The sequence below is a fragment of the Sciurus carolinensis genome, chromosome 5, assembly GCF_902686445.1.
Source record: "Sciurus carolinensis chromosome 5, mSciCar1.2, whole genome shotgun sequence".
In the NCBI taxonomy this organism is placed as follows: Eukaryota; Metazoa; Chordata; class Mammalia; order Rodentia; family Sciuridae; genus Sciurus; species Sciurus carolinensis.
Window position 1 is genome coordinate 26924397 of NC_062217.1, and position 11361 is coordinate 26935757.

Sequence of the window (11361 nt, forward strand, 5' to 3'; positions counted from 1 at the left end):
TCTACAACTAAAAATATATTTTTAAAAAAATGATAGAGAGTGCTGTGTTTAAACATATCTGATGAGGTTGCAGTGTGCCTCAGTAGAGCACCTGGTTAGCATGTGTAAGGCCCTGGGTATAATCCCCAATACCACCAAAAAAAAAAAAAAAGGTAAACAGAATTACCATATGATCCACCAAGTCCACTCCTAGATACAAACCCTAAGATTTGAAAGCAGGAAGTCCATGTATGTTCATAGCAGTACCATCCATAACAGCTAAAAGGGAGGCAACCCAAGTGTTCATCGAAGGAAGAATGGATAAAGGAATTATGGCATATGTGTGTGTATATATATGTATATATCCATATATGTATATACATACCTATGCATGTATATGTGTATACACACACACACACAATGGAATATTTTCCAGCCTGTGGGTGACCTGTGAAAATATGCTAACTGAAAGAAGCTAGTTAAAAAAACGTTACTTGAATGATTCCATTTAATGAAATGTCCAGAAGAGATAAATCCATGAGACAATACAGACTGGTGGTCAAGGGCTTGAGGGTTCATGAGTTCAGGGCTTCCTTTTTGGGTGATGGAAATATTTTGGAACTTAATAGAGGTGGGGGTTATAGAACATGGTCAGTGTACTAAATGCCAATGAATTGCTCATTTTAAAATGGTAAAGGGCTAGGGTAGAGTTCAGTGGTAGAACGCCGGGTTTAATCCCCAGCACTGTAAACAAACAAAAAAAATTAATATGTTAATAAAAATAATGATTTGTGAGTCTTACCTCAATTGTAAAAACAAATGCACGCCCACACACAAAATATTTATGTGTATAAAATAGAAGGACATACAACTTGTTAATAGTCTGACTGGTAGAATTGTACATCTTTGCTCGTTGGTGTCAATAAATGTGAATTTCATTCATATTTTCAGGGCAACCAGTTTTTCAAAGATTATTGTAGTGTGAGGTGTGTGGAGTATAGTGACATCCTCCTTCCACTTCTGGAAGGTCATGACACAGTTCCAAGGATGCATAAGCAGCACCCATTCTTCTGGTGATTCCCAGTACAGACCGTCCTCAGACACCAACTATAGCCGCGGCAGGAGCATTCCCGTATGGAAGTGAGGGGCAGGAAGGAAGCCTTAAAGAAAAGGGGAAGAAGCTCACAGCCCTGCTGTATTGTTATGATACTGCAGTTTGTCCTAGAGCAAGTCTCTGCATCTCAATGGACCTCTGTCCACTACTTCATAAAATGTACAGATTGAACTGCAGCAGCCCTGGAGTCCCTTTGCCGCTAACATGCTATGATCTGACACTGGTGCTGTGCTTTATTCTCAAGTCAGTGGCCCCCAAGGAAGTGACAGCTCTCATGGAGGCTGTGTGGGCAGCCTCCTTTTCTTCTGAGCCTGAGTGTGCCTTGTGTTCACTATGTCCAAGACCGGGCAGGATGGTTCCAGATAGCGGAGCAAGACCCAGGCTTCCCTTGAAATCCAGGTAGATGGAATGAGGGGCCGGGGAGCTGCAATGTCTCCTCCGAGCAGCCTCCAAGTTCTTACTCTTGGAACCTCCCCAGGCACTCACTACATGGACCACTGAGGTGTGGTAAGTGAGCATCTTGTTCATCTTTAGTACTCTCTCACTTCCAACAGATAACTCATTTGTTCTAGGACTATCCTCTTGCCTGGTTATGTTCAGAACACTTTATAAAATAATCTCTAATTGATACCCCAAACCAAAAATATGATAAAGCTTCTAGAGAGTCTATGTAACTCTAAGGAACTAAGTTTATTTCTTCTTTAAGTCTATAAATGCAATTGTATTTGTAAATGCATTTAGAGTTTGTCCTTTGCCCTAAAGTATCATCCCCAGCAAGGAAATGAAGCAGTGGTGAACTTTATTCCATTTAAGGCCAATGTTCAGGATGCATTCCACCTTTCCAAATAGCTTGTAGCTCCTAATTCCTAGAATCTGAACCACAGTCCTCTAGTTTCTCATCTTTGGTTAACCCGTTGCCAAACCCCCTTTCCTTTTCCAAAACTGTTGTCTGCAGCTTCTGTAGGAATGACAATCTTTGCTAGAAAAAGCTCTCCCCTGAGAGAAAAAAACCACCAGAAACTTCCATTCAGGATAGAGGATGCCAAAACCTGAAGGAAACTTCTCATTTTCATGCAGTAGAGTACTTCAATATTTAATTATTGCAGTGAGTTTGAGAAAAATAGTTTAACAGTTTGAATTATCAGTAGCCATCCCCGGAGTCTTTCATTTCTGATTCTGCCTGTTTCTGTCTCTGGAAAAATGACTATTTCAGTATTTTAGTTTTTTCATTTTTAAAAAATTAAGTTTTTTTTTTTTTTTTTTAATCCTCCTCAAACCTTGATCATTATACAATCATTACTAAAATATTTCACCATGTAAGAATCACCTTTTGGGGGCAATTTATCAATATCTGCCAAATGCAAATGTTTTGACTCAGCAACTCTACTTGAAGGTACCTTTCCTAAAGATCTACACATGCCTAAGAGAAATGTACAACAGTTCCCTGCCGCACTGTTAAGAGTGAAAAAATGTAAAGAACTTGAATGTTCATCAGTAAGGGATCAGTAAGTGAATGAACAGATTTTGATGGAGCATCATACTAAGGAAAGTTATTTTTTATCTTAATTGTGACTAAAGAGAAAATTAGTTTATAGTTTATAAAAACTTACAAGTATCTCTCTGTCCTCCCTTTTGTTTCCTTCCTTTCTCTCTCCCCTTTTTGGTGCTAGGGATCAAACTCAGGGCCTCCAGCAGATAAACATACTCTACCACTAAGCTACACTCCAAGCCCTCTTCTACTGATTTTCTATTACTGGGTTTCAAGTTCCATGTAACCCTCCTGCTCATTCATAGTCTATCTTCATATTATTCCAGATCTATTTCTACTTCCTTTTCAGTGGGTACCTAATAAATCAGCTCTTTGGAAGGTCCAGACATGCCTAAAGGTGTGACTACATTTCCTCCTGGCAGATATGATCTGTTTTAGAGTGAAGCCCACTGGAAGTGGCATATTATGTTCACATTTTGTGTGTGGTATATATTTCTGTGCCATGGTGTTATCATGAAATAGCAGCATTCCTAGAACAAAGTAACAATTTGCCTCATTACTCCAGGGAGGCAACTTGGCTGAGACCCAGGGAATTTCCCTAGTTGTGGTAAGTGTTAGCACTGCTTTGCCATAAGGGGACAAGAAAGCCCATCAGTGGTGCACGCCTGTAATCCAGCTACTTAGGAAGCTGTGGCAGGAGGTTCCCAAGTTCAAGGCCAGTCTCTGAAGCATAGCAAGACTCTCAAAGGGGTGGTGAAATAACTCAGTGGTAAATCATTTCTGAGCTCAATCCCCAGTACCAAAAAATAAATAAATAAATATGCCAAGAAAATGAATAACCTTTCATCTTTTGTTGAAAAGCTATCCAAACCATTCTCTGGGTTTCATCTAGTAGTAAAAGGTATTTCAAAGATCACTTGAAAGTGACAATAAAGCATTAGTATGAAAAATAAGGTTAAATAGCTATTATCACAATCCCTTATTAACTAGACAGCCTAATTACTAGCCAATGGTTCACACTTGGGGATTGAGACTTGGAGCTGTTGATGTATGCAAATGTAGAAATACAACACCGTCACATGCAGAAGCACTCCACTGGTACTGAAAAAGGCTATTCTGGGCCTTTTCAGGTGTTATACCAGACAGACCTAGAGCTAACTTATCAGACTGTGATATCAAGCAAAGTAGTGAACATGTTTTTGTTTAAAAAAAAAAAAAAAAATCACTACTTTCTTTCCTGTGCAGTTTTCAATATAGGTACTGCCATCAACACCTAAGCAAGTTATACGATTCCTTCGGCAGTGAGGTAAGGATCTGTTGAATGGCTGTCGTACAGGTGCTCTTCCTACATTTTGTCGTTTAATCCTTGCCCCATGGAGCACACAACACATACCTTTTCCTTCTCCAGATTTCACTTAAGGAAATTAACCCAGCAAATGTATCTTGATGGAAGATGACCAGACTAATTATAGTAACTAACAGCAATAGGCAAGCGAGGAAAGAGGATTTTGGTCAGTATGCCCCCTACACTGATTTCAAAAATATATAAAACTTATTAAATTTGATTGCTTAATCTTTTAAATAAAAAATCTTTAAACTCCACTGTGCTACAGTACAGTTACCTTTGGGCACTAGAAATCACTCCCCCCAACCCCAATCATATCATTTACAAATAACAAGGTTTTTACACATCTATCTAAATTGCCTGAGATTCAGACTCAGTATCCCAGTTCCCCAGGGCATACTGTTATAGACATTAAACAGAACTCATTAGTTTTCTGATTTGAGGGATTTTGTCTGGTCCATTCCCCTCAAAGATCTGAAGCCAGTTAAACCTTTGTTCCCATTCTCCACATCCTAAACAGGGTAGTGTCATGACACACCCACTAAAGTTACAAACAAGTTCCTTGAGGCAGAATTCATTCCTAAAATGAATCAGACTTACTAGCAACAGATGTTGACAGTGGTGGTTCCACAGTTGTAGAAACTTCCATCTAAACCAGACAAAAAATAAGTCATTTGTTCCCCTTGACTAAAAATTTGATAAACTGAGACAACTAGTCTGTTGAGGTCCTCAATTCACTTAGACATGTTAGATCTTTAATTATCACCAATGCTGCTTTCCACTCAGATGTGCCTTGCTTTGAAATAAAAATCTTAATTCAACATTCTGAAAGCAAAATTAGTTTCTCCCCATTTATATATATAGCATCCTTGAGTACTTGGAATATTTGACAAAACCTGTTTTCATCAGCCCATTACCTATTTATAAGCATAAGTGAGTATTTTTAAAGGGAAAAACTTTGCCAGCCCTTATACTTATTTAAAAGGTGTTGCTAGGAGGCATTACTGGAAACAATTGAACAAAATCTTAAATTCTTAAGTGAAAGCCATTTAACTAATATTTAAAACCTCTGCAATTATTAGTTTATTAGTATCATCCAGGACTCAGATGTTCAGTATTCCTCCTGAAATTACATAAACAAATGCAAATGGAAAGAATCCAAGTCAAAATTATATAACAAAACAGCACTCCATCACAAAAGCGTGTAAATTACAAGAACGCTATTTTAAAACACTGGCACTTTAAGAGAACGATAATCTCAAAAACCACAAAATTGCCAAATTGTTCCCTAAACTGCTAAGCAGATAAACATGACTAATGAATGAGTTTGGATTTTTGTTAAAAAAAAAAAAAAAAAAAAAAAAATCAAAATCAAATAAATTGGATAATTGGTAGAGATGCAAAGTTTTTTCTCATGTCTATTTTGATGTATAAAGGGGCAAACCACAATATAGGAAAACATATCCTACTTTGGACTTGGCATCATAATTTTAAAAGCTGGCCCAATTAAGTAAAAATACTTTCAATGGAGTCTCAAGTTTCCTGAGCAGTCCATATTTAGATAAATGGGAAAAGGCATTTACAGCCAGCACTTTCAGAACCTTCACTGGGACTAATTTCAACAAAAAAAATTTAATATGGCAGTCTTGTATTTTAAGCTCACGCTTTTGGGGATACATTCTCAGGTCTTCTTTAATGTGGTAACTGCAAAATATAACTGCCATTACATGGTAATGGGAGTTAAGAATATAGAGTCCTCGTGTAAAGATCAGAACATACTTCTCTATTAGTCCTTCAAGGACAGACTTTCAGATTGTTTGATTCTAATAATCCCATGCTGTGAATAGAATTGACTACTCTTCACTTGGTAAATGTAAGTGGGCTATGTGAAATTTGCTACCAACTGATCAAGGTTTTGGAGTTTCAGTTATGGATGAAAATGTCCTCAATTAACTTTTATTACCCCCATCATGATATGCAGGGTGTGTAGACAAAAGTTTTTTTTTTTTTTATCATCTAACTATATGAAAAGATAAAGTTATAATTCATGTGATCTAAAATGGGCAAAAGCAAGATTAGCTTCCCCTCAAGAAGAAAAATTTCAGACCTATGAAAAGGACAACAATACTAATAAAAAAAATTGTATTTACTTAGAAGCATTCAGAATGTCAACAAAACAGCTGCAACTTTTTTTTTTTTTTGCAATTACAGAGTGGTATTCAGTTAACAGAACAACAATTATTTCGTATAAGCTGCATCAGAGACAACTGAAGATGAAAAACTACCGTCCCCATATATAACTAATTTGTGCTGTGCACCAACAAGAACCTGCTTTAAATTTCCATGCCAATTTACAACCCCCATACTGTACCAGGCAAGGTTAGTGGCTATTGAAAATACCACCAGGACAGGGCTATCTAAAGACACATTCGGTAGTGTGTTAACTATACAAAAAAAGACACTGTACAGTTTAAAAACAAATCTTACACAGCCTTACATTTCAATTTTTTTCTTTAAAAGGAGTGAGTTGTGTACAGGGGGGTTAAATGCTTTATAGACAAGAAAAAAAAAAACTGCGCTAGAACCAACTTATTCATCATCATCATCTTCTTCTTCATCTTCATCTTCTTCATCTTCCTCTTCCTCCTCATCCTCTTCATCTTCCTCATCTTCCTCCTCTTCCTTCTTTTTCTTGCTTTTTTCAGCCTTGACAACTCCCTTTTTTGCTGCATCAGGTTTTCCTTTAGCTCGGTAGGCAGCAATATCCTTCCAAAATGAAGGGAGGAGAAAACAGGGAAAAAGGCAAAACTATTAAGTAAGGGGCAAAACTTTATAAACCTAGATCCTAGTTACATGCAAATTGCACATATCTCCACTGCACCTTCATCAATAACCAGAACCTGGAAAATACACTTAAAAAAATAGTATGTGATAATTACAATTAGCAATCTATAACTCATGAAATGGCACAGTCTAATGCTTCCAATGTTATGCCTCAGTGAGATACAATTACATACTATATGCCTAAGTCTAGTTTATTAAAACTAGAATGCAGAGACTGATTAAAGGGTAGACACTGCCACCTTCTGAATGCAAAAAAGTATTCTACAGGTTTATATTGTTAGACTAATCCACAGTAGAACACTATCTTTTTTTCTAAAAGGTAATTCACTAGTAAGCATTCAATCTTTTCAGAATGACTAAAGAAGCTAAAATTTAAGCACTTAATATATTTCCATTGAAGTATTAAAGTTCCAGCTTTCTTCGTCTTATAAATTTACTGCCTAGCTTTGGCAGACTTGAAAATTTGGCAAAGCTAAGGGTTTTGGGGGTACCTAAAGGGAAGGAACATAAATGTTTCACGCAATGTTTATAAAAAATATAGGCTGTATTACTTTGTCTGGCCTATTTTTTATACTGCATGCCTGACCAATTTAAACAAATTATTTTTGACTCAAAAATAACTACCAAAATTTTCAAATTTGAGATACTGGGGAATAACAAAACCAGCTTAAATGTATGACCCTGGTCCAAATCTACTTATATAAAATAAAAAACAAAAAGTCATGAACAATTTAACTCCTCTCTAGTCTTTAAAAGATGAAAAATGACTTAAGCCAGTGTAGCTGCTGCACTAAAAACTTATACCTCAAACTATAAAAAGTACAAGAAAACAAGAAATGAAGAAATATTAAAATAATAAACCAATCTTTGGCATAACCTTTTTACTATAAATGCACACACTTCTTACCTTTTCGTATTTTTCCTTCAGCTTAGCAGCTTTCTTTTCATAAGGCTGCTTATCATCTGCAGCAGTGTTATTCCACATTTCTCCCAGTTTCTTTGCAACATCACCAATGGATAGGCCAGGATGTTCTCCTTTGATTTTGGGGCGATATTCAGAACAGAACAAGAAGAAGGCCGACCTAAGAGAAATTTCATTTTAGGACTGTAAATCAATATGAGCACCAAAAAAACTCCTGCAAAACATGCATTCTATCACTATATAAAGGCTGCCTGTTAATTTCTACCATGCATTAGATAGGGTACAAATATTTAACCAAAAGGTAATTTACAATTATTTAACTTATATTAGTTGAGCTTCAGAGGAACATTTTACAGATTATTTTAGTGATGATAGTTCTAAAGAAACAAAAGGATAAAAAAAAAATCCTATTAGGATATATTTTGAGCAAAGGAGGTAACCATCTAATTCAAATGCTTGGGCTAACACTCCCATCTAGCAGGAATTTTATGTGCACCATTTAAATATACCAACGTGAACCACAATTAGCCCCAAAAAACTATACAAACTCACAAGGTGGCTTACTAGATTTCTATTTGTTCCACTATAAAACACATCATGAAAAAACAAAAAACTTACGGAGGCCTCTTGGGTGCATTGGGATCCTTGAACTTCTTTTTTGTTTCCCCTTTAGGAGGAATATAGGTTTTCATTTCTCTTTCATAACGGGCCTTGTCCGCCTTTGCCATGTCTTCAAATTTTCCTTTCTCTTTAGCAGACATGGTCTAAAAAAGAAGTATTTGTAAGTGTAATATAGAATTTTTAATTATCCAAAGCAGTAAAATGAATTAAAAAAAGTGTCCTTTGCCATTTAATAGCCTTCCATTATGATAACAGTCAGTCAGGATTCCCCCCACCCTAATTTGGAAACTATTACTAGTTATTACCTTGTGTAGTAATGTCTTAAGCTCTCTTACCTTCCACCTCTCTGAGCACTTCTTAGAAAACTCTGAAAAGTTGACTGAAGCATCTGGGTGCTTCTTCTTGTGCTCCTCCCGGCAAGTTTGCACAAAGAATGCATATGATGACATTTTGCCTCTCGGCTTCTTAGGATCTCCTTTGCCCATGTTTAGTTGTTTTTCTAGAATTAAATTAAGTGTTTGATGTTAGCAATGAAATTATGACATTTAAGAGCTTAAATATGCTTACGGAGTGAATGAAAACCAAGGTACTCATTACTTAACACAGTAGTGACATTAACTTCTCATAAAACCAGACGAGAATATGGCAATGATAGCCAATTCCTAGAAGTGGCTATGCCAAGCAAAAACAAAAAACAAAAAAACGGTCTTTCAGTGTGATCTCAAAAAGTGGACACACCACATATCTTATCTGCCTGTGCCTGTTCTGAATATCTAACTGGTCATTTAAACAATTTTTAAATCTGCAAAACCATTTTTAACCAACAAAACCAAAGGTCAAAAAACTCAGGCAGCCAATTTGAAGATTTGCAGTAGACACGGAATAAATAAGGAGACTGAATTGACCTTCCAAATTATAGGCCGTAAAAAAAAAAAAAAAAAATCATCGTGCATAGAAAGTTTTCCCAATTACTTAAAAAAAAAATACGCTCTTCGCATAAAACTTTGCTCGGAGGGAGGAGCAGCAAGCGCCAGAGCTCGGAACCAGGCCGGGGGGAGGCGGTGGCACTGCAAGGCAGCCTCGTTTCCTATCGGTTTGGCCCTGAGATGTATTTCTGTTCTGACTAAACACGTCCGGTCTGAAGTTTCTCCGAGTAAACAAGGATGAGGGACAAAAGCCACTCCTGCTCGCGGTTCGGCGGCCCCCTCCCCCCGCCGGGGAGTGTTTCTGGGATCCGTGAAAGTTGGGGTGCCTCCCGCGCGGGGCGGGCGCCCCAGCCGCCAGAACTTCGCTAGCGGCCGCGCGCCCAGGCGAGGCGACCGAGGGACGCGGCCGGGCCCGCAGGCCCGAGGCCGCCACGTGCGCCCGGAAGGCCCGCAGGCCCGCGCCGCCGCCGCCGCCCCCATTTTGTCAGGCGCGGCGCAGGGAGAAGCCCCGCTCGAAATGGGGGCTGGCTCCGCCCGCGGCCGCCGGGGCCGGCGCACGGAATGGCCGCTGCGCGTCTTCCCCGCCTGCGCCGCCGCCGCCGCGAGGGCGAGCGCGAGCGAGAATATGGCTCCTTCCCTTTGTGTGTGTGTGTGTGTGAGTGTGTGAGTGCGCGAGTGTGCAGGCGGCGGGCGGGGCGCGCGCCGCGCTCTGGCGCACACACTCGGCCATTACAGGCCGGGGGGAGGGGCGGGGGGCGCGCGCCGGCCTCCGCTCCCCTCCCCCGCCGGCGGGTGGGGGCGCCGCCGCCGGGCCCACCCGCCCGCCGCCCCCCGCCGCCCTCCGCGCGGGCCCGCGCGCCCCGCCGCCCCCGCACGGAGAACGCGGGGCTGTGAAAAGAGAGAGGAAAAAAAAAGTTGCCTCGGAACTGCTGCGCCCAGCTCCCCCGCCCGCCCGCCCGCCTTGTTTTCTCTCCAGCCAGCAGCGCCGGGCCCGAGTCAGCCATGTTCCAGCGAGCGCAGCGGCGCCGCTCCCCCCGCCGCCCGGTCGCCGCCGCCGCCACCGCCGCGCCCGGGCCGAGGCCGGGCCGCACCGCCGCCCCCGGCCCACCCGCGCCGCCCTCGCCCGCAGCGGCGCCCCGCCCGCCGCCCGGCCGGCCGCGCTCCCCGCCGTCGCCCGGCTCGCTGCGGCGGCGGCGGCCAATGCAGCCGGGAAGCGCCGCCGCTGCCCGCCGCCGCCACCGGCCCCGCCGCCCCGGCCGCGCTCCGCGCACGCCACCCTCCCGAACGCCCGGCCCGGGGGCCGAAAACACGTTAAAATTTTTTTTAATTAAAAAAAAAATTTTTTTGCGCCAGTCAGCGCGGACGCTGCCGGGGGTGGAAACTCGCGGGGCGCGGGGCTCCCGGCGCCTCAGGCAGCCCGAGGGCCGGGGCTCGGCGCGGGGCAGCGTTCCCGGCGCCCGGGCAGAGGCTCGCTCCGTGCGCAGTTCCCCCCACGGTCCCCCCTCATTTGCCTTTGTGTGGATCCTGACCCGCCGGCTCCCGGCCGCGGGGATCCGGCCGCCGCGCGGGCTGGGGAGCTGCCGGAGGCGCTCTCCCCGCCGCGGCGCTGCCCCAGACTCACCCTCAGCGAGGCACAGAGTCGCCCAGTGCCCGTCCGGCTCTCACTTGCCCCGGCGCTGTCTCTATGGAGCTCAATGTACTGCAATGGCTGTGAGAGCGGGAGCCAGACGCAGCCTCCTCACTCTCTCCGCTCTGTAACATTACTCTCCAGCCAGCGCGGCTCCTATTGGCTACCGCCAACTCACGGGGCTCGCTTATTGGTCCGTTACCTCCCATTGTCCTGACCAGAGCCCGCTTGCTATTGGCTGTCTCCGGGGACACGTCATCAAGGATTGAAACAGCGCGCAAATCTGAATGTGTGTGTATGCCGGGCAAAGAGGCTGAGGCGCGAGAGGCAGAGGCAGAGGCAGCAGCTGCTACGGGAAAGCAGAGCTCTATGGTGTATGTGTGCATGTGTCTAACCCAAGCCAGCCCCACACCGGAGCGGCCGCCGGAGCGAAAAGGGCCTGACTTTTCCACAAGTGCCTCCAACTCCTCAGGCAAAAGAGACACCCACAGGCC

The 11361-nt window shown here is 42.8% G+C and overlaps 1 protein-coding gene across 1 annotated transcript; it reads right to left on the minus strand.

Moving 5' to 3' along the window:
* Positions 1-6055: 6055 nt before the first annotated feature.
* Hmgb1 (high mobility group box 1) lies at positions 6056-11010 on the minus strand. The gene is made up of 5 exons (XM_047554097.1): positions 10862-11010; positions 8650-8813; positions 8312-8457; positions 7679-7853; positions 6056-6693 (listed from the first exon to the last, which is right to left on the minus strand). The coding sequence occupies exons 2-5, from the start codon at positions 8797-8799 to the stop codon at positions 6517-6519; spliced, it is 648 nt and encodes a 215-aa protein (XP_047410053.1). The 5' UTR covers positions 8800-8813; positions 10862-11010; the 3' UTR covers positions 6056-6516.
* Positions 11011-11361: the final 351 nt, after the last annotated feature.